Source organism: Rattus rattus, chromosome 6 (genome assembly GCF_011064425.1).
Source record: "Rattus rattus isolate New Zealand chromosome 6, Rrattus_CSIRO_v1, whole genome shotgun sequence".
Taxonomy (NCBI): domain Eukaryota; kingdom Metazoa; phylum Chordata; class Mammalia; order Rodentia; family Muridae; genus Rattus; species Rattus rattus.
The window spans coordinates 110,823,486-110,846,904 of record NC_046159.1 but is presented as its reverse complement, the minus strand read 5'-3'; the positions used below and the strand labels follow the sequence as shown (position 1 = coordinate 110,846,904).

General features: G+C 43.7%; 1 protein-coding gene across 1 annotated transcript in view; it reads left to right on the top strand.

Annotated features, from left to right (window-relative positions):
• Nucleotides 1-23,419, top strand: part of Snd1 (staphylococcal nuclease and tudor domain containing 1) — a 396,722-nt gene that overhangs the window by 211,940 nt on the left and 161,363 nt on the right. The window contains exon 14 of the mRNA XM_032906855.1: nucleotides 17,379-17,451. Coding sequence (XP_032762746.1) covers nucleotides 17,379-17,451 — 73 coding nt within the window. The remainder of the gene's footprint in view (nucleotides 1-17,378; nucleotides 17,452-23,419) is intronic.

Genomic DNA, 23,419 nt, shown 5'->3' with positions numbered 1-23,419 from the left:
TCCCTCCTCTTCCCTCCTTTCACATTTATCACCTCTAGACCTTTTGTTGTGTACAAAGGAAGTGAAAACATTTATTAGGAAATGAGTTTTGGTTTAAAACACTTCTGACAGCTAGCAGGAGAGCATTGAGAAGCCCCGTGACATTTTCCTTTTTTTGTCCTTCATCCCTATGGCTGGTTACCCCAGTGGAAAGCATAGTGCTCGGCTGGGTTTGCTGCCATGGACATGCCTCCTGGATCCTATTCTGAGAGACTGGTCAGTGGTGCTCTTAGTCCCATGGTTTTCCAAATTCTTGAAAAGTTGTAAGAACTGAACTAAAGCTGAACAGATGCTCAGCAGTCCATGTAGACCCACAAATCTCTCCATTGTGTCGGTGACTGTATGGGTTCGGCTCACTCAGCTGTTCTGCGGTGGTCACTAGGACCTATTAGTTCTAGAGGCTTGGTCACTGTGAGATTGTGCATTCCATTAGAGAAGGCTTGAGTTGGGCACTTATTACCTAATTTTGGTTTCTCGCCTTGTAACTGCCATCATTTCTCTTGCTCTTTAGCCCAGAACATTGTCATAATATCCAATATGTACCTGTACACTATGTCACATCCTGACTGATAGAATACTATAGAACGTCAGTGGAGAGGTCAGCCTCTCAGGCTGATGGGACTTTTCCGATTCTTTCTTGTGGGCTTTTCTCGGTTGTCCTGTCTAGGAAGGGGTTGTTACAGACCTTTGATATAATGCTTATTAGTAACCATTAAAAAGCAAGGCACCTGGGCCTTTTATTTCGGCACATGGTAGGTTGAGGCAAGAAAATCTTGAGTTCCAGCCTAGGCTTCACAGCAGCTTCCAAGCCAGCTTTGGCTATAAGTAGACTCTGTCTCAAATAACAGTAATGCAGTAATCATGTGATATAGATTCAAAAATTGGTATCTATCAAAGATAGATGGTTTTCTCTCCCTTCCAGTGTTATAAGAGTACAATGTGCTCAAAACCCCCATGATGGAAATCTGGATACGCCTTCCTTCACACCACACAGGTTACTCTCCAGGAAACAGCTTCACCAGCTGATGGAATTCATGGGGCAGGCTGATGGGCAGCTTGGCCCTTGTGATTTGATGCAATTTGAAGAACGAGTGAGGCATCACAGAGTCAGGATCACCCAGCAGAGCAGTGGGATGTGTAACCCCTGTCTCCAGGTCTAGTTCCATCATACTGCAAAGAACCACTTAATTCTGAATCACTTAATTCTAACAGGCAGGTGTGTGTGGACATAATCTGCTGAGGAGCTCAGAAAAGGGACTGTTAGAAACAGGCATAGTATGAAGATTGCCATGAGTGTTGTTTAATGAGTATGCATATATAAAGAAATTTGGAGACGACAGGGACCCCAGTGAAGGAGTTAGAGAAAGGATTGAAGGAATTGAAGGGGTTTGCAACCCCATAGGAAGAACAACACTATCAACCAACCAGACCCCCAAGAGCTCCTAGGGACTAAACCACCAACCAAAGAGTACACATGGACAGACCCATGGCTCATGGCTCCAGCTGCATATGTAGCAGAGGATGGCATTGTCTGGCATCAATAGGAGAAGCCCTTCGTCCTGTGAAGGCTTGTTTCCCCAGTGTAGGGGAATGCCAGGGTGTTGAGTTGGGAGTGGGTAGGTGGTTGGGAGGAGGGGAGCATCCTCATGGAAGCAGGGGGAGGTTGGGAGGGGGGCAAGGGGGATAACGTGAAATGTAAATACATAAAATATCCAATTTTAAAAAGAAGAAAACAAGCCTCTTTAGTGCAGAGTCTGAGCTGAAGTATGTGCTTGCTTGCTAAAGCAGTGAGTTGCCTTGCCTAGAGATAATTGTGTTAAGCCGTGGCTTTCAGGCTGATGGTGGAAAAATTGGCTTCTGAGTCCTTGCACTGTTGCTGGTGAGTAAATGGAGAGAAATTAACCACTTCCCCAGGGCCCAAACGCATGCCCAACGGCAATACAGGCCCTGTAAAGTATTATGAGAAACAGCCGAGATGAGCTAGAGTAGGTTTTCCTTTGGAGCACAATTGTCAGTGATCCCTGGGATGTTGGCCCAAGGCCATCTCCTTGCTAACCCCTAGTCAGGTGAAGTGAGAGTCCAGAGATTAGGATTACTGCTAAGTAGTGTGGTGGTTTTATAGCTATTTGAAAAGATTTCTCCTGTAGAGAAGACTTGTTTTGCAAATGATCTAGCCAGTCTGTCCCCAACTGTGTACTTGCTGACATTGTTTTATAAAGTTTGCCTACAGTTCACCCTTTGTCACACACACCAGCTTGTGTGTCCCCATCCTTGCCTCTGTCCCGCACAGCTTGTCAGAGCTCTTAAGTACATGCTGCCTGTCCTGCATCGGGCCTGTCTGTTGACTATTCCCCAGGTTTAGGGCTGTTCCCCCTGGATGGATTAGCTTTGCATTTCCAGTTGCACTCTGCTGTGTGATTTGGTGCCCAGTTGATTAGGTTTTTGCACTTCCCAGCTTAATGTCCTCTGCAGATTTCATTAGTGAGTTGTTTACTCCCTTTCTGGGCCATGAATAGAACCCCTCAACAAGAAAGGCTTTGGTGTTGACCCCAAGTCTCTCGCAACATGGACTGTCTTTTGTTTATCATTCCTTTAGCCACTTTTTAATCTTCAGTGACTGTGTACTGAACCAAGCCAATTTGAATTAATTTCCCAAGGAAATTTTCTTGAGCTACTATAGCTAAGGCTTTAGCAAAGGCCAAATTAGTAACATCTGCTGCATTCCTGTCAGTCATTCATGCTGAAGCTCCTCAGGTTGGTACAAGGCTGTCCTTGTGATGAGTCTCTCCCCACAATGGTGTCGATTGCCTCAGATTTCCCAGCCCCTGACCTTGGTTACCTCTTTTCTCCGCTTATCGCTGCTCTGATCAGCAGTGGCACAGCTGTGCTCCTCCATTGACTTTACTTTCCAGTGCACTGCTTGGCCATTAATCCTTTTAGAGAAGCATTGTAAGCTTTGGTAAAAGGGCAGCCTGTTAACTTGTCTGACTTCTGGGGTCAGCACAGCTGCCTGCCTAGGAGTTGATGAGCTTTCTCTTAGCTCTGCAGACCCTACCATCTCAGGTTATCTGGTAGGAGCTCCAGGAATGGTGTTTATGCACTCACTGGGCATGCAGGAGAGAGGAAGGGGAAGTAGGATGGATACTCCTCTGCAGTCAGCCCGCCAGTTGTGTTCAAGGTTGCCTGCTTGAAACAAGCTCTCCTTTGCTTCCTCTTCAGCTTCCTGACCCTTTAACGAGCTGTATTTAGCTACCTGTCTGCTTGTAGGCAACCCCCATAAAGCCTCAAATGCCTGGCCCATCTAGAGACAGCCTCAACCCTTTGTTTAAAGAATGAATAAGCCTGTTAATTCCCCAAAGGCAGCCTGCCTTTCTAGCTCAGGTGTCTGTCATCAGCCACTTCCTCCCTCATTACCTTGTGTCCTGCCAAGATAAGGTTTTAGCATTTCCTGGGGTTCTCTCAGGCCTTGTTTCTCTCCTGGGCTCCATTGAGAAACCCTTGATTTTTGTCTCAGGTTCTGACAGATCCAAGTTTCTTGTCCTTTGAATTTTTTACAAAAAGAATTTAGGTGCACCTGACCCATGGTTCACTGTGACACCCTTGAATTTATTTCCCTGTTTTTCCTCATGGGCCCCTCTCTAGGAAGCAGCCCATATCTTTTCTTATCTGCATATTTTAAATATTTAGTTCCCAGGTTAGTTTGCTAGTATGGAGGAGGTTTTACCAGAGCCTCTCACTCCTGGAGGAAATGCCCCTTACCTCCTTTTGAAGTATTTCCAAGCCCCTCCCTCAACTTTTTTTTTCTTTTTTTCTGAAAATGCTATAAAATGTCACATATCCCATCCCCTGTATTTGCTATAACACATCCGGTTTGATTTTAGAAAGGCCAGCATTTTCATCGTGGTGGTAGACTCCATTACTGTGGGCTTTTCTTGTTAACGTTGTAACATAGGCTTCAGACTACCCCAGGGCTGCCAGAAGCTCAGCTTGCTTTCCATCCATTGAGTGCTGGTTATGACCACCACACCTACCTTCCCACTGGGTGTTTGCTGAACTTGTTACTCACATTGAAGAAATGTCTGAAGTCTGAGCGAAGCCTGGCTGGTGTCCTGCTTTCTTTGGGTTTGTACAAATGGGAATGACATTGGTGTGTGTGTGTGTGTGTGTGTGTGTGTGTGTGTGTGTGTTCTCTTTTGTACTATCCAACTTTGTTTGTTCTAAACTGTAACAAAACTGTAGTCCCAGTAGGCAGGAGGAATGGGAGTTCAAAGCCAGCCTGGCCTACACAATAAGATCTTAGTTCACAAAATAAAGAACAGCGGAAGAAAAAGCTCTTTTTTTTTCTTCTACTTTCTTTCTTTTTTCTTTCTTTTTTTTTTTTTTAAAGGTGTCCCACTGTGGAGTCCTGGCTGACCTGGAACTCATTGTGTAGACCAGGATGGTTTCAAATTCACACACATCTGCCTGCTTCTGTCTCAGGTGCTCAGACTGAAGGTGTGCACTGCTATACATAGCTTACAATCTACCATTTTAATTATTTCTGGAATCTCTTAGCATTTGTAGCATATTACAAAAAATGAATAAAACAAGGAAGTTAGGACTTTGCTCAGTTAAGGTACTTTTTCATCTCAGTTTTTGTGATTTCAGGGTAGGATTTATATATTCAAAAAAGAAATTGATACCCCAGCTTGACTGTGGAAAAACACTTGTACTGAGTAATCTAGCACCTGAGCAGATTTAAATGAATTTAGATTTGTTCTGGACATACAAAATGAAGTTAGTGTTATCTCGAGAGAAATGGGCAGCCATTCTCTTACCTTTTCATGTATATTCTGTTTCTTTGTGGCACTCTGCAGTCTTGGAAAACTGGTGCTGTCCTTAGTCTCTGAGAGGCAAGCACAAACCTGCACTCCTCTCTGCATTGTGTAGCTCCCTCAAGAACTCATTTTTCTGATTGAGCAAACTCTCTCTTTAGAACAACAAAAACAAGTGCTCCTGCCTTGCTGAATTCTGTATCCCCAGTCTCCAAAGCCCATAGGCATCAGCCTCTCGCTTTTCTCAGTATGATTGGCAGTCCTTCCACTGTCGGCCTTTCTACCTGAAACTCAGGAAACTATACAAGCATTTCTGTCAGAGTCTGTTCAGAGACTATGTGCTTGTTGATGACTTTTTGTTGATTTTGCTAGGCCAATATCAGTGAGTAATGTTATAATGGATACAACTCTCATCAGGTGACTCCTGCTGAGTTAGGGTTAGAGGTCATGTTGGTCTTGCCACCATTTTCATGGCCACTGGGAGAGAAATAACCTTGTTCTATACATGCTCAGTCAGAGCTGCTATCCTGGTGTTCTTACACAGAAGAAAGTTTTCTGTCAACTCTCAAGGAATAGGAAAAACTCATGCCTTTGAAAACAAAAAGATGGTGACGCCTTACATGCTGTATCTTTAGCTGTATTAGCATCCATTGGCTGGATCCATGAACAGGAGGATGCACCTTTTAGCTCAGAGATAGAGCCCATGTCTAGTATGCATACCGTGACCACAGTCAAGTTGGAGAGGAAAGGATTTATTGGACTTACACTTCCAGATCATGGTCCATCATTGGAGGAAGTCAGGACAGGAGCTAAGGTCAGGACCAGTCCTCAACAGACAAGACAAGACAAGACAGCCAGTGTGATGACTCAGCGGGTGAACTCTTGCTGGGCAAGCTTAAAGGCACAAGTTGAGTTCTTGGATCCCAAATTTTAAAAGCCTGATGCGATGGAGATGTCTGTATCCCAGCACTCCTGCCTGAGATAGGAGATGGAAGGGGGAATCACCCAAAAGCCCCAGGGCCACCTGGCCTGGAGTATGCAGCTATGCAGCTATGCAGCACAGAAACAGGAAATGCCCTGCACACACACACACACAGAGTAAATAAACAGCAATGTAACACTTTATGACTTAGTGAATGAAAGAAGTCAGTGGACTTGTATGACATATTTCCAATTTGTTAAAGATCTTGAGCTGAAAAAGCAACAAGTTTCATCACTGTATAGTGTGGAGTTTAAATGTGTGTTCCCTGCAAATATTTGTGTACTTTGAAATGTTAGAACTGCTATGTTCTGTTACAAGTTGTCTTAGTTAGGGTTTCTATTGCTGCAACAAAAACACCAAGACCAAATCAAGATGGAGAGGAATGGGTTTATTGGGCTTACACTTACAAATCATAGTCCATCATTGGAGGAAGTCAGGACTGGAACTCAAGCAGGTCTAGAACCTGGAGGCAGAAGCTGATGCAGAGGCCATAGAGGGGTGCTGCTTACTGACTTGCTCCCCCTGGCTTGCTCAGCCTGCTTTCTCACAGAATCCAGGACAACCAGCCCAGGGATGGTACCACTCACAATGGGCTGGACCCTCCCCTAGTGATCACTAGTTAAGAAAATGCCTTACCGCTGGATCTCAAGGACACATTTCCTCAATGCATTTCTTCTGTGATGGTTCTAGCCTGTGTCTAGTTAACACACAGAACTAGACGGCACACAAGGTATAGATGACATGGGTTCAGCCAAGCTTCAAGAAAGCAGAGCTTGTTAAGAACAGTTGTTTATTTTGCATATGATGGTTTAGCATCCATTTCTTCTCTCTCTCTCTCTCTCTCTCTCTCTCTCTCTCTCTCTCTCTCTCTCTCGGGTTACAGGCAATGAGAATAATAGTGGTGAACAAGAAAGGAGAATAGATTGAACTCTACAAAGCATGCAGTCCTAGAAGGGTAGGCGTTAAATAATTAAATATCTAGATTAGTACATCTAGATAATACTTTCCCTATTTCTTTGCCTTTCTCGCCTGTTTTCTTAGCTCTTCTTTTTCATCCTACTTGTTATTAGCACTGTTTGCCTTACATCTTTTTCTATTCCATCTCTCATTTCTATTAAATTTTCCCATGAGTGTCTCCTTGAAATTCGTCATTTTTGTTCAGCCTCTGTTCTTACGTTCTCAATAGTTTAATGGTACAGCTTTAAATAAACCAAAATTTCTCACTTTGAATCTAATGACCTCAACAAGTGAAAATTCTCTTTGAATAAAACTGGAACTACTGAACAGTGTTAAAAACAGCTTTCTCTTCCCTGATTATCCTCCAGTCTCTATAACACCAAGGTACTTCTGGCTTTTCGCTTGAGCATCATAGAAAGCAGAAGTAGATGAATGCTTGTCTGGTCTCTTCACCAGGTGTGTTACCTCATGCCAGAGCAGGTTGGAAACCAGCACTGAGAATGGAAAGTGGCCTTTCTCTGAAGCAGCCTTCTGGCTTCCTTTCCTTTAACTCTGGAGATGGCATCCCCCCACCCTCACCCTATTTTTGGATTGCAGTTTGGTGTTACAGTCATGAGGTTGCTAATTGGCTTCAGCACGTGGTGGAGATTCGGGGGAGGGGTTCAGTGTTGGGGAGCAGGGTAGATCAGCTATTGCAAGTGGATATGATAACAGGAAAATGCATTAAAAGAGCTGGCGTGGGGAAGTGATTTGAAGACACAGCTGAGTGTGAGGAAATTTAGCTTTTTCCCTTTCTTCAGAAAAGATGATGCACTCAACATCCAAATAGCAGTAATCAATCTGCATTTAAGGCAGCACAAATGGCCACTTCTGGAGAGCTGTATAATGCCTCCATTTCCAGTGAGTTTTCTCCTTTAGGATATTAAGAGGATCTGCTCACTCCCTCCATCCTCTTTTCCTCCTTCCCCTCCCCTGGTTCTGGTGTCAGCTGTGGGGGCTCACTGGTGACCGAGGGGAATGGGGAAGTTGGAGCCCCTTCGCTCTACTTGCTCCCCTAGGTGCCAGGTTTGTAGAGAGTTCCGCCTGTCGTGGTCAGATAATAAGCTGGTAATAAGCACGTCTTACATAATATCTCCTGCAGTCATTAGTCTGTGATGATTGTATTCCTTCAGAGGACATTGTTCCGGACTTGCCTTTCTGGACGTCTGATCACAGTCACTGTTCCTCAGTGCATGCAGCTGGGCCCTTCACAGAGTTGTGCATTGTTTGCCTTCTTCCTGTCTTCTGAGCTACCTTCTGGGACCTTCCAGAAAATGTGCATGCATTTGAAGACCATCAGATAGTGAATATGATTTTAATCTGAAATAAACCGTAACGGTGGAGTGATAACTGATTGAGGAACACAGTGTAAACAGCTCTAACCACTGTAAAGCAAGTCCCATTACGTGACCTTTTATGGCAGATTTAATCTTCATTACTCTAGCAATTGTAACCATGGTTATAAGCAAAGAGAACAAGCATGAAGCAGACAAGCTTAAATTTCTCTGCATGCTTGACTTTTTTCTTCCTCTTGACGCTGGACTCCTTCATACACAGTTGTCGGCTCTGTAGTTCTATTGTGGCTCAGTAGCCATCACCTGATTAATGTGAACATAAGCAGGATGCCATGATGCTTGCTGATTCAGCCCCTCTGCAATGGCAGGTGGCAGAGCTGTCTGCGAGCTGAGATTATATTAGGCGTATCCCTAGCCTGCTTGGTTATCATCCTTAGCAATCCCCTCGAAGGCTGATAATCTGAGTAATTAAGCACTGACCCACCAATGCTCGGGTTTGTGGCTGCTCGAGAATCCACTTCACAGCTTTCACTCGCCAGCGTCTTGGCTTCTCAACTGCTGGTAACCTCCCTCGTGAATCTCTCTTTCATCCTGAGCTGCCTCTGTTCCCCCTCCTGCTTTGGACCCAGAAATTGAGAAGGATTACTTCCCATTCCTTCTGCTTTTGCATCAGGGTCAGAGAGCTGACTCTCCAGAGGATGCCAGCCGGTTCAAGTCAGCATTGCTTACACTGGAAAAGCATTTTCTAAAAACCTGTGCTAAATGTGTGTTGCTTTTCACTCATCTCAAAAGACACATTGCATTTTCCTCTAACTGGGCTGGTGAGATGGCTCAGGGTAAACGTGCTTGCTACCAAGCCTGATCAGCCGGATTTGATTCCCTGGGACCCACATGTTAGAAAGAAGGGAGAGAACTAGCTGTCAATCCTCCTGCATAATAAGTAATTCAATGTAGTTTTAAAAAAGTAGTGTAATCAATTCTTTAACTGCCTTATGTCTGTTAGACAACATACCATATCAAGTTTATTATGATAAATTCAAGAATTCAAAGTACATAGATGATTTAGATAAGTAGTTGCAAAAGCAAAGCTACATTTGAAGAGTGAGCCCCATGTAAGAATTACCTGAATCTGAGAGTATTCACCAACAGTGTCCATGGGAGCCATCGTGTGATGGACTTAGAGCCAGTGACGCTAAGGCAAATAGAAGTCTGCTATGTTGATCCTCTTTTCTTCCTGATGACCATGTGTTTCTACCTAGCACCAGCACTCCTTTGGTCCTGATGTGAGCATCTGCTTATCTGCAACAACAGCTCCTCCCCTCTGTCCTCTGTGAGCGCATCCCTCCTCTCTCCTCTCCCTTCACTGCACACCATTGTTATGCGTCTCGCAGTAGCGTGTGCCTTCATCTCCGTCTTATATTAGTTTTAGATGAGAGGATGACCTGCAGTTCTTTGCTATTTGCTTCACGGCCTCATAATGCCCACCCCTCCCTACATTGGAGCGCTCCATTGCCTCAGCCCCAGTCTGTGTGCTCTCCACCATCTTTCTTATCAGTAGTGCTCACTTCTGTTGAAAGTGCAGCTGCATAATCTCAGTCGGTCCCCACACACCTGCCATTCTGCACCTGCGTCTGCTCTGTGCCTCATTTTCTCAATAGCAGGGCCCTGTTGCTTTCTCCAGCTGCCCAGGAACCAGTAGAGAGACTAAAGGAACTGTTTATTGCAGCTATGCCTGGTTCATGCTGAAACACCATATTCCTTAGTGTGGCCGAAAAGAGTGAGAGGTGTCAGAGAGTTAGCACTTCTCATTCTCTCTTTGTTTGATTTATAACCTTTTTTTTTGGTTCTTTTTTTCGGAGCTGGGGACCGAACCCAGGGCCTTGCGCTTCCTAGGCAAGCGCTCTACCACTGAGCTAAATCCCCAACCCGATTTATAACCTTTTTGTTGAGATTATTTTCCCTTCTAAGTCATCTTCCATAACTATCATCACAATCGGGTAGTTCTTTCTATTGTTTAAAGTAGTCCGAGTTCTGTGCCTCCTCCCTGTCATGCAGACTTCTGCTCATCCAGAGCCCTGGCATGTGAGAGGGAGATGGATTCTTGGTGCGTTGCCCTAGGGCTTGGATCATGACATGGTACTTCCAGCAGGACCAGCAAGCGTCAAATGGTGCCTCTCAGTATCTTTGGTACTATCCATGTCTCTAATTTGAAGGATTTTCAGCATTCTACAAAGGCATTTATTTGCTCATTTTTACAAGGCACACTTTAACTGAACTGGATGGCCTTGTGCTTATATAATAACGAGAGCGCAGATCTGTGTTAAATGCTATAACAGACATTAAGCACATTATCCCAACTAATCCTCAAAGAGCCTGCAGTCTAACTAGAAAGGAAGACGAGAACATGAAGCAATGCAGATTGGTCTGTTGCCATTTATAGTTCCGTTCTAAACTTAGTGGTAACACACACACATACAGGGACACACAAACTCTGAAACTACCATTTCAAAGGAGTTCATAGATACTTCCTGGATATAAAATATAGTTCACCCCACACCTAGCTTTATCCTTAGAATTACTGATATAGTAGCTTTTTTTTTTTTTTTTTTTTTTTCCAGAGCTGGGGACCGAACCCAGGGCCTTGCGCTTGCTAGGCAAGCGCTCTACCACTGAGCTAAATCCCCAACCCCAGCTTTTTTTTTCTTTAAGCAGAATTTTTTCTTTGTTTGGGTTTTCTTCGTTGTAATTTATAGCATAGTTTTATGTAGCCCAGGCTGACCTCAGACTTACTGCATGGTCGAGGATGGCTCAGAACATCCAAGTCTCCTGCCACCTCCCAAATGGTAAAATTGCAGGCCTGAGTCACCTTGCCGAGCTCTACCATGTGTTATGACGTGGTTTGACAGTGGCTGCAGACGTTTATTTGTCTGTCTATACACATGAACAGACTACCCTCAGAAGGGGCTACCCTCAGAAGCCAGAAGAGGTTGTTGAATCTGCAGGAGCTAGAGTTAGAGGTCGTATTGAGCCATCTGACTTGAGTGGTAAAAACTGAACTCTGGTCTTCCTCAGAAGCAATAAGTGACCTTAACCACTGAGTCATCTCCGTGGCTCTCAAGTATATGGCTGCTCTTTTCATGTTGTAGTGAAGACCGTGGACGGGCAGATGCGGTGAGAGAAGCAAAGCTCTACGGGATGCATATAATTCAAAACAGATGTAGAGTGCACCAATGGTATGTTTTATGTTTTAAAAAAGAGAGCCAAGGGGGTTGGGGATTTAGCTCAGTGGTAGAGCGCTTGCCTAGCAAGCGCAAGGCCCTGGGTTCGGTCCCCAGCTCCGAAAAAAAGAAAAAAGAAAAGAAAAAAAAGAGAGAGCCAAGAATATGTTTTGTAGAGCACAGGTATGGTGAGGCGGGAGAGTTGCCTCCAGGGGCCCATGCTGAGGCATCCCCTTAGCCCTGAGGTACCAGCCATATAATGGCTTTAGTATAGAGTAGAGTTTATTTAGGGCATGGGAAGGGAAGTTGAGAAGGGAGCAGAGGCAAAGAGGGGAGGGGAAAGGAGAGGAGAAGTCAGCCAAGAACACATGGAGAGAGGGGAAGTAGGTAGAGAGAAAAAGGAGTTAGGGAGTCAGGGAGAGTAAGAGAGCAAGGAGGGGCCAAACAGCCCCTTTTATTGTAAACCAGGCCTACCTGTCTCTTACCAGTTAACTGTTGGCGGAGCCTTGAAGAAATGCTAGCATAGAGTACTAAGGAGAATGGACTTAATTCAGTTAAAGGCTGTGCTTTTGAAATCAGAGGCAGATATGAGCTGGGACCACATGGTAGGTACTTATGAAAGTAAAGTGTAAGGAATAAAAATTTTTCTTTGTATGGTAAGGGTGCATTAACTGAGCGTACACCACTACCCTAGCCTACGTGAAGTCCTAGGCTTGGTTGCTACTGCTGTCGTCATCAGCAACAACAGAATCCCATCCACTTTCTGTGTGGCCTTTGTTTGGAACCTAAGCAGGGAAATAAAATGATGAAGGGTCATGGTGGTGATTTACAATAAGGAATCAGTAAGCAGCATCAAAATTGGCTGGTAAATTTATTTTAAATTTTTGTATAGTTATCTTGGGCTAGACTCTGAATCCAGATAGTTATAAAAGGACACAGTGAGCACCATGAAGAAAGAGGAAAATGCTGTATGTAGCAGATGAAACAAGCAGAACCGAGGGACATCTCGGTACCTGATGACCAGAGATAGAAGATGCTGGTGCCGAGGCAGTCAGGCGTCTAGACTTTGTGTCCTTTCTTGACCATCATCTCCCCGCTGCGTGTCCTTTCTACCAAATGCAGTTTTTCTTCTCCATTATATTATTGTCTTAGAGCTTTTTATGTATGAAAGCAGCCTCTTTGCAAATCTGCAAAAAGCTACTGCTCTCTAGGAAAATTCATGTAAACACTCCGTAGTTTTTGGTCCCCCTGCTAATTGGTAGATGTTTCTAGTATTTTGCTGAAGCTCCTGTTATACCTAAAGTAAGACTTCATCATGTGGCAGCTATTATCTGATCTCAATAAAAATCAAAAAAGTTTATTGACAATTTTGTAAATTAACAAAACTGTTTGTTCAGAGTAACAGTCCACCATCCCTAATTGGCAGCACAGTGGTGCTTTAGGATAGGCCTGTTAATTGGCCCAGTGTAGATGAATCTGTACCAACCTCTGCCTCAGTGAGGCCTCATTCTCGGAAGTTGTTATGGTGCAGTATAGCACACAAAACCTACGAGTGGCCTGCATGGAAACTGTCTTCTACACTGTAGCACCCAGCAGTCTGACTGGCAGGGAGAACCCTAGAAAGCGTTTTCACCCCTCTTCTGCTCATCTCCCTTTCTTGTATCTGGCTATACACCAACTCTCCCTGGCCATGGCAGCTTTTGTCCCTTCTTGACTGTTGGCGTTTCTGGCTCCATACTGCCACATCCCAGAGAATGAAGCTTTGGAGAAGAACAGGCTGTGTTCTACCCCACAGCTTCCCATGCTGAGGCTATACCTACCGAGGGGAAGCAGAAGAACTTGAGAAGAAAAGAGTTGGATTCACTGCCGAACGGAAAGGGATATAGAGCCAGAGCCGTGTTTATAGCCTGTAGGGCAAGATCCCCTGGGGCAGTGTCAGTGTGCCCTGTGGCACCCAGGTATTTGTGGTTGCAGTCGTGCCTTTGACCTACCTACCAGTGTCCAATACACAGTATTTCCTGAGATAACTGGGGAGAGCAACACCACGAAGTGCCATCGGGACAGCACACATGGCTGTCAGCCACGCGTGGCTCTTTTTGACTTCATATATACAATGGCCTGTAGTTGGTCCTGGTGTGTGTCCTTATACACATGAAGTGTGGATGTTTACAGCTTGGCAAAGGATGTAGGTTCGGCCCAACTCTGACCAGTCCCCATAGATTCACAAATCTCTCTTGCTTAGTGACTTCCTGAATATCACTTCCTGAATGTCACTTGAATAGTTAACTACCTACTGTGAATTGTCATTTTCTTTCTCATTGTTAAGGACTAACAAAAGGAATGATTTCAGGGTTGTTCAAGTTTTTGTTTTTGTTTTTGTTTTGAGAGTGTGTGTGTGTGTGTGTGTGTGTGTGTGTGTGTGTGTGTGTGTGTGTGTTATTTAGTTAGTTTGTATTTGTTGGTTTGTAAATGGAGTCTTGTCATGCTGGTCAAGTTAGTCTTGAGCTCCTGGGCTTCACCTCCCTGGTAACTGGGAATGCCAGCCCAGGCCTTGATATCACAAATGAATAGGGATCTGGGACATGGGGTTCTGCCTCAAACATTTCTTGCTTCACTGGATGCATAATATAATGCTGTTACTGGTCTTTAGTATAAGTAAAAATATTCATATGAATAATAATTTGGAACTGGCTATGCTATCAACTTTGGAAAAAAGAATTTCAATTTACTGTGCTTAATTGACACCAAACAGAAAATGACAACCATATTGGTCCAGAAACATTTAGAACTTTTTCTGTTTGTGCAGGGATAGCACACTTCATGTACACCTTCACTGTTAGCTTTTGAACGTGCTAAACTTGATCTAATTTAACCATCATAGCTTAAGTATAAAACAACCTATCTGAAGATTTTTCAGTATAAATGCCCGGATGCAAGGCAGCACGTGAGATTCTGGTTTAGGAACAAAGCAGAGCACAGCTTGTTACTAGGACTTGGTTTTAAAGAACTATCTTGTTTTCAGTGTTATGTCTACATTGGTGTTCACATTTTCTATTTTCATCTTGCTAGCTGCTTGTTTCTCCCTGGTTAAGTCCCGGGTCTGGGGTCACAGAAAGAAACAGAATCGGAGCTTTCTCTATACTTCACTACTTTTTGCCTGGCCTTCTAATTTACGCGAGAGTCCTTTGTGTTTTTCTTCATGAATGAGTTGTTTTCTAGTCAGGGAAGTCTACCTGTTCAGCAGCTCTTTAACATGAACCTACCTACTCAGAGGGCATATTTATTTATTTTGATGGTTCTTCAGATACCTGGGGCCCTGTTGAACATTGAGAAAGCTCAGAGCCCTCTTGTGTTCTGGGGTGAGGTGCACCCAGGTAGGAGTCAGTTTACCAGGCTTTTTGATAGCTGATTCACTAAATTTATAGTGGCCAAATCTGGAGTCTGTTGTTGGTAGCGGACGTTGTAGAAATGGGGCTTTAAGAAGTAGAAGAGACTCATTTATGGCTTCTAGTTTCTGTCTCAGCCTTCATGTTCTGACAGTTGCAAATCCTAAGAACTAAGCACATCCTTCCTAGGCAGTTAGCCCTAGTCAGTGGCCATCAGCAGAGTCCTGAGGGGTAACAGACTAATTGTGGTGCCTCCCCACCCCCCATCCATTTGCAGTTGAATCCAACTGAAGAGTAACTTTGGCATTCAAGGAACTGTGAAATGTCTTCCCAGTTACAGGTCAGATCAGAGTGTGCGTATGAGTCTTTTTTTCTTGCTAACTAGCTATAGAATTAGCTATATAGCTTAGTTTAGAATAGAAAGTAGACTGTCGTATGACTACCTAGAGGTATAAGGACCAGTCTACAGGAATCTAGAGGCTAGTGTGACAGATCTGTAGGTCAAAGTCTGTAGCAACAGGTTGCTTTCTCCACCAACTAAAAGATGTCAATGAAGGAACAGAGGTTTAAAAGAAGTCTTGGGGCGTTCCAATTGAGCCAGCATATAATACGGAGCAAGTTGTATGTCTACTCTTGGGTTATTAGTCTCTTTAAGGCTCAAACAGAAGTGCAAGAATTTACAAGAGCTTAAAGGAAAAACGACACAGTAGGCAAACTCTAATTCTTGCCGCTACCCAGAGGAGGTGAATGGAAAAGGTAAGCCAAAGAGGTCAGCCCTGTGGCTAGAGTTGAGCCTTAAAAAAAGAATAAGGAATCCCAAAGCAGTAGGGAGTTTCAAAGCATACTTGGGCTCTGGATAGTATCCAAAAGCAAATGAAAGGAAAAAACAAATAGTTAAGTGTTTCTTAGTCAGGACTCAGTAGGTCAAACAGACCCTGCCAAACCCCTTGGCAGCTCCTAAGGATTACACTAGAGGATGGAAATACTAGAAAGGAGAAGTCCTTTATCCTAAGGTGAACCTGCCTCCTGGGGGGTGGCCCCCTAGTCTCATGTTTGACCTGCCCAATTGAATTAAGTCTCAGAAGGAAACAGGGCATATTTCCTAGAGCTAGATCCCGTTCCTTACTATAGCATATGCTATAACATGATATAACCTGAGTTCTGTTCCTTGGACCTACATGGGAGGAGAAGAAAACCTACTTCCCAAACTGCCGTTTGACCTGTGAAGGCATACATGCACATGCTCACACTAACATGTTAAATACATAAGAATAATTTTTTTAAATAGGTATCTATTTACCTCAAATAGGGAAGATACCACAAACCACAGAAAGACTGTTGCTTAAGTCTACTTTGGTAAACCTTTTAGGTTATTGGGGTTGTTTACAGGAGCCATTCACAAACAGCCACACCACCAGAATTCCCTAGTGCAGACTTACAGCACTATACTTGCTCCAAGGATGCTTTACCACTCAGAGTCCCCCTAGGATCTGCTCACTGGAGGAAACAGCCATACCAAAAAAGGGACGCTTTGGTCTGTTGTTTTTGAAAAGCATTTCAAGTCAGACAGGTGACCTGGAATGACAGAGGGGCTCACTGAATTGTCAAAGCACCAGCTGCATGTAAAAAGTGTGGCTATGCTAAGTGGTACTGAGCAGTGCCTCCCTGACTTGGTTTGTTGAGGTTAGGTTAAAGACTTGTGACACTGAGAATAACCTCTTTAGAGAGGTACTGCCACCACTTCAGTATAGGCCCAAGGAGGAAGTGTTCATGCACCAAGGGTTCATGCACATCTCTCTCTGGTCCTGTTCTACCAACTTCCTTTAGAACACAAAAACCCTACAAAGGCTAGAGTAGGGACCTCTTGGGACCTCTACTGTGCTGAAGTCTAAAGCTAATAGAATGTACCCACATGGGCCTTCTCTAGAAGTGGAAGGGCTCAATAATTTAACCAACCAGCTCTCTCTCCGCCATGGCTCTTCCTGCATCACCAGTGACCATGCCCAATTGTGCTGGGTAGTTGAGAGGTGGAAGATTGGTACCAACAACTAACTCATGGCCAAATATGTGAGTTCATGAGTTAGTTGTGAAATCCTGTTGTTACCACCCCACAACTAATTTGGAATCAAGTTTACTATTGGTTATATAATACTCACCCCCACCCACCCATGGCTTTTCTATACAATATTGCTTCATTCCAGGCAATTTATCTTTTTACCTGGGAGGAACTTATTTCCATTAGAATTGGAACACTAGCTACATATTTTGCATTTAAAATGTTTCATGTGATTAAGCACTGAAACATTATTACTTGTGCTTCTTAAGAGTGTGAGCTTCCAACTGATTCTTCTTTTGTGCCCAGAACAATGCCTTTAATTTGGAAACAAGTAAGGGAGTTCTCTGATTACCAGGCACACAGTTAGCTGAGACTGGCAGCCAAGTCCTAGTGACTGGGCTGGACAGAAGAGCAGTTTACAATCCTTCAGCGGCTGCACCTCACAGTCTGGCTGCTCGGTGGTGTACACCATGGCTTGCATAGTGGCACATCCCATGTCAACAGTCCGTGTTCCTTTCCCCACACCCCCAGCCCCAGACGCTTCCCTGGTATGGCTTTTATCTTCATGGGTTTTCCTCTTTTACCCTTACAGAGCGATTAAGAATGGCAAAGGATTGCACAGCAAGAAGGAAGTGCCCATCCACCGAGTTGCAGACATTTCTGGGGTGAGTTGTGGCCTTGAATCTACTGTGGGCTCAGCCTCCAAGAGCCAGTGTGTTTCTTACTCCTACAGGACTCTGCTTACCTGTTGTCTGTAGCTTTGTGCTTCTCAAGCCCTATGTGAGTTTGCCAGGGCATTTTTAAGGCATGTGTAGTAATTCTGGTTTACACTGTGGATAAGATTAATTTAAAGCTCCCATTCTGTTTCTTTACCTGAGCTGTCTCTATGATGCTTCCTCATTATTAACTGTTAATGAGTTTAGAAGATACTGTATATTTCCTCATTGTACTGAAGTAAAATTAGCTCTCTGGGTTTTGGGTTTTGTTTTTTTTTTTTTCCCTCTCTCTCTGGGTTTTTTAATACCTATTTTATTCTGTGAATGAGAACTCTTCATGTTAAAAGGTTAAGTGTAGGTTATAAGAGAAGTCTAAGAATTACTTGTGACTTCTTAATGAGTTCGTCTTCACAGTTTATCTATAACTGGAACAGAACGGAGGAATATGTGACCGTCCTTAGAGATAATAAATAAAGACAGTATATAAAAGAATCAATGACAAATACTTCTCCCAACAGGCTCTGTCCCTAGCAACAATTTGCAGCAAAGACTTGCCCTTGCTAAGATCTCTTCTGACTGAGCGGTGTTCTGTTCGTTGAGGATTTCCTCCAAAAATACTTAGTGACTGCCTACTGTGTGTAGGAACTATTCTAGGTGCTATAAATATAACAAGACAGGATGGAAGGGGAGAGGGAGAGAGAGAGAAAGGAAGAAAGAGAGAGAGAGAGCCCTACATTCAAGCGAGAATGAGATCAAACAGTGCCTATGAAGAAAAGCACTGCCAGCTAAGGGGAGGAGGCAAATGCCAGTGTCGATTCCACTCTTATGACCAGGGAAGGCACCCAGGATGCACAACTTCTGCACAAAGGCCAAGCAGGGTTTGGTGTGTGCCATAGGTGAGGTGGACCACATTGCATCAAGAACTGAAAGGAAAAGGGACCAGTGATTCTTTGCATAGACACACAAGGAATGAGCCTTGAACCTCAAGATGGCAATACCAGTGTAAACAAATTATTCCATTGCTCAGCCTGGGCCCAAGCAGAGACGAACTTGAGTGCAGTGTTTTCTCCTTATATCCTGTTTACATGCCTGGTCATGGCCTTTCCCTCTTGCTCCTATTGTAGCTTATTGAAAGTCTGTCTGGTTAAATCTCCCATGTGTGGGTGTCCACATACCCCAATAGAAACAATGGGACCAAGTCGAGCTTTTCTTTGAATATAGCTAGTTAGCCTAGGCGGCATACGTCCTGTGACCTAGGAGTCAGTCTCAAGGGTGGGGTCTCTTGTCCTTAGGTGAGATGTGGTGAGATGCTTGTTTTTGTGGCTTAGAATCTTGAGAAGAAACTTTCTGGTAATGGCCATTCAGCCCTTAGTGTGTGCAGTGCATCTGCTAAGGCTATTGTTGCCAGGGATGATATGTCTGTCCAACATGTGGCTATTCAGCCTGTTTTCTCTGTGGCTTAGCCCGCTGAGTTATCCTGTTATACATGTTATTAATTTCTAAAGGTATGTGCTGTGGTATTCTCAACAATATTCTCCGTAATGTTCTTTTGCTGACAAGGTTGGTATAATCATGAGGCATAATTTTGGTATAATTTGGGGGACTGTTCAGCTCCAGGGAAAGAAAATGTTATAAATACTTGTTTTGTAAAACACAATTGAGGCTCCTGTACAAGTGGACCATCTGCCTGTGGAAATGTTTATGTAAAACTGACACTCTAGGACCTTTCCAGAGCTGAATGAAACCTTCGGAAATGATGTCATTTAAAATGGAAAACAAATTTTAAATAAATTAGTAAATCACACTAGTATTAGCTGCACCGCACCCCCCACCCCACCCCCCAATATAAAAAAGAACACCTTGAAGATATGCTCTCCTCGTAGCTCAAGGTCACATTTTGGCTCCTGATTTGTCCTGGCAGTGAAATCCTAAGGAAGCTAGTAGAGTAGAGGTGTGCTGCCATGGTTGTCCTCTTAGGACCTCTGAGGACAGAGTCAGGAAATCTTTAGCACTGTCTTAGACACTGTTTCTGACCCTTCTGCTTTTTCCGAGGTGTTTAACCCTTTCAATGCTAGTGTAGATGTCAGTCATGCTTGTGCAAACTTGCCTTCATTTTTATCATTATCATGATTGATATTACTATTCCTAACCCATGGACTCATCCTAAACCCTGGCTCATTTTTGTACCTATTTTTATTCTCTTTTCTGTGTGGAAAAAAAAATGCTTTGCTCTTAAGTTATTTAAAAATAAATGCCAGTTAAATGTCCCTCCGTGACCACATAAATAAGAGAGGGAAGCTTGAGCAGGTGGAAGACTGGAAGTGAGAAGCTATTCAATTTAAATAGATGTCAGGTATGACCTTGTCTACCTGGATCACAAATTAGTCAGCTAAGACTGCAATTTTTTGTGCCCCATGTAATAGAAGAGGTTTGTCTTCCCCTTCTCCCCTCCCTGTCCCTCCATCACAGTGTTGAGTATGGGTTGGGTGCCCTTGTGCCATTTAAGTGAGATGTATGGGCTTTCTGCTCCCTAGAGCATGCTAGCAATTTTGCTGTCTGAGGGACAGGTAGGCATATAGGGTCATGGGCAAGCAGTGTGCAGCTGATGGAAAATGGACCCCTAGTAATGACAGTGTAATGTACACATATAATAGCTTCATAAAAGATTCTTAATCTCTCTTAAATTTTCAGCTGTGTCTCACCACCACCACCACCCCCATTGCCCCATACTGACTCTCCCTATAGTTTCAGGTCATGATAAATGGAAGATTTTGTTGAGCTGACAGTGTATGCACTATGATGCCAAAATAATTTACTGTGAACTATTATTTATGCCTAATTCTTCCCTCTATTCTCCTCCCACCACAGTGCATATCTCTAGAAAAAAAATAGGAATAAATATACACTCTGTCTTCTAAAGACACTCAAGAAATGTTCTCTGCTGAAGATGTCCTGTCAGGACTGTGAGGCAAATAGCCTATGGGTTTTGTCCCGAGTTGACTGCATCTCGCTTTAGAAGTTAAGTTTGTACCCGTTCTTCATATCTCTTCTCTTGGGTTTTCATGAAGCTAAGGGTAGAAAATATGTTAGAAGATTTTTCATATGGAGATTTAGCAAAAGCAGTATCTTCTTGGTAGAATTCCTGATGGGAAGTAAGAATCTAGGCATGGGAGAGATGAGTGGACTTCTTAGGAAGTAAGACTCTAGCCTGGTGTTTTCTAAGAAGCAGGTCTTTGCTTATGAATGACAGGTATGTTTAGCATTAGGTTGAGTCTTAACAGATTACCTATGTCATACCAATTAATTGGACTCTTTTTACCAAAGTGCTAAAAAAATTGACCCATCTGTATCTTTTGCATTTATTTTCAGAGTGACTTCTAAGGAAGAAAAAATGCTCACCGCTGGGCTAATAACTTAGGTCCTAAAGAAATGATTGGTTAGTTGGCAGAGGCAAGAGGATCACCCAGTGAGTTCAGCCAGCCTGGTCTACATAGTGAGTTCCAGGCCAGCCAGGGCTACAGAGTGAGGCAGTGCCTCATACACAAGAAGTGGCAAGCTTCTGTTTTTTTCTCATTTTTCCAGGTATAGAGTGTGGGCTTTTTGAGCACAAGCCATATACTTTTCTGTAATCTCATTTTCTTTTGGGGTAAGATACCCTGAAATAAATCAAGACACAAACTTGACAGGCATGGTTCTAGATCTATTTTGTTTGAAGGGCGATTCTATGATGAGTGCTCCATTCACGCATCTAAGGCTCCGTTGTCAGGGAGTTTAGTTGTTCCCGATCCTGCCTCCTCTCCTTGCTACTATAGAAAAGTTGGGCTTTACATGTCAGTAGAATATAATGCCGTTCTTTATCTTAGGTGTATTATTGTTTTCCCCTCAGCCTGTTCTGCAGTAAATACAGTGTTTTATAGATAGAGTATAAAACAGGAAACAAAATAGGACTGGTGCACGGCTAACTGTTCTGGTAGATGAGACAAATCAATTATGATTCAAAAGCAGTGAGAGAGTGCAAGTTTCCCACTCCTTGGGGCAGCCAGTGCTGCTAGTGCACATTGCTCCCCTGCCTCCGTCTCTTCCTCTCCCATCTGTGCGGCAGAAGTTATAATGATCGGTGTGTGTTTGAGACTTCCTCTCCTGTCAGCTCTGGTCTCTTTGTTCTGATGCTTGAGGAATTTTAATGACCGTGTGTTGTTGATTGCAGACACATAGACTGGTCAGAGCCTGTGCCCAAACCCTCTTCAGTCATGTTTCCTCTAGCTATGCTGCTGGCCTCCATGTTTGCTGTCCTGAGCAAACATAAGAAGAGCTACTTGACTGTCTGGTCCATGTTCTTTCGGGCAAGCATGTTGTGTTCCATGTATCAGAGTTGGAGCTGTGATCAGAAGCTGTGGTGGTAACAGTGTTCGTGTCTCCTGGCTTTCTGGAGCCTATGCTTCGTTTGACAGTTTTTCCTTACTTAAGAGAAGATACTGTGTTCGCTGTTCTCTTCTGTCTTGAAGCGGTTGGACTGCAGTATACAGCTAATTGACTTGGATTCTCTCCACACAAAAAAACATGCCCCAGAGCTCTGCAGCACTCCAAATCTCTAATGGCAGGGGACTGCTAGATTAGCAAGCTGCAGAGAAGGCATTCAGTTTTATTTTGTTTTAAAACAGGAGCTCACTGTACAGTCCAGTCTGGCCTTGCCATGCTCCTCCTCCAACAAGACTGCTGAGATTATATGTATGTGTTACCATGGAGTTTCTCTGTCTTACTGTCTCCGTGATCTGTCTATCTTCCTTCCTTCCTTCCTTCCTTCCTTCCTTCCTTCCTTCCTTCCTTCCTTTCCTTTCCTTTCCTTTCCTTTCCTTTCCTTTCCTTTCCTCCCCTTCCACTTCCTCTTTCATTTCCCTTCCTCGAACCCCACCTTCTCTGTAGAAAAGTTCAGTGTCATCAAGAAGACATTGATTGTGGCAGAAAGTCTGAGTTAGTCCGTTGCCCTTACCCTTGTGGTTTGAGGGAGGAGGAAGGATTGGCCTCTAGAGTTCTGTGGCTAATCCTTTTTTTTCTTCCCTTCATCAAGTTCCCCAGAATTGCAGGGACATCACTGTCTTCTTCCAAATAAATCAGTGAGAACTTTCCCAGGATTATATTTCAGCAGTGACTACAGTCAGTGGTGGTTATGTTTAAGTACTTCTTAGAGAGTTTTAATACATTTTTTGACTGAGTTGTATTTCTTTTGTGTTCTTTGTACAATGTAGGGCACCAAATTTAGGACATGGTCTCTGGCTTTTATTTAGTTTTGAGTATCAAGAAAATTGTTCAAGACTTTGAAATAAGCAGGAAGATTACTGAGTGTACTTTCTATAGACTGACTGCTGGACACAGCCTTGTAAACTCTTTTGTGGTGATGCAATTCTGTGAGCTTTGCTTTGTGGATTTGCCTAGTCTGTTTTTCACCTTTGTTGTTTGAGAAGATGGCTCATGAAGGGCTGATGTGAGTCACATCCTGAAAACAGGTCCTTTAGAGACACAGCTGATCTCTGCTCTGAGAGAAATGTGTTCAGATTTGACATGTCACTCTATATTTTCATAAAGTAAGACTTAGGATGTTTTCATCAGCATTCCTAGTGACTCTGTCTGCTTCTTACTTTCCTCTCAGTCTTTCCCTCATCAATAAATGGGTTAAAATGAAGCTCTAAAGTGTCTGACTCCATAATGCTTGTTTGGACTGTCATTTTGTTCACTGGGAGATTTACCAGGTTGCGGCTGGGGTTGGGGGGTGGTTTCTAGAGATCACAGACAAGGAAGGCCAAGTCTTCTGCCACTGAGCTCAGTCTCGGGCCTTGGGATATTTGAGACAGGGTCTTACTTGGTGGCCCAGGCTACCTTGAATTATGGCATCCTCTTGCCTCTCTCCTTAGCAATGGAA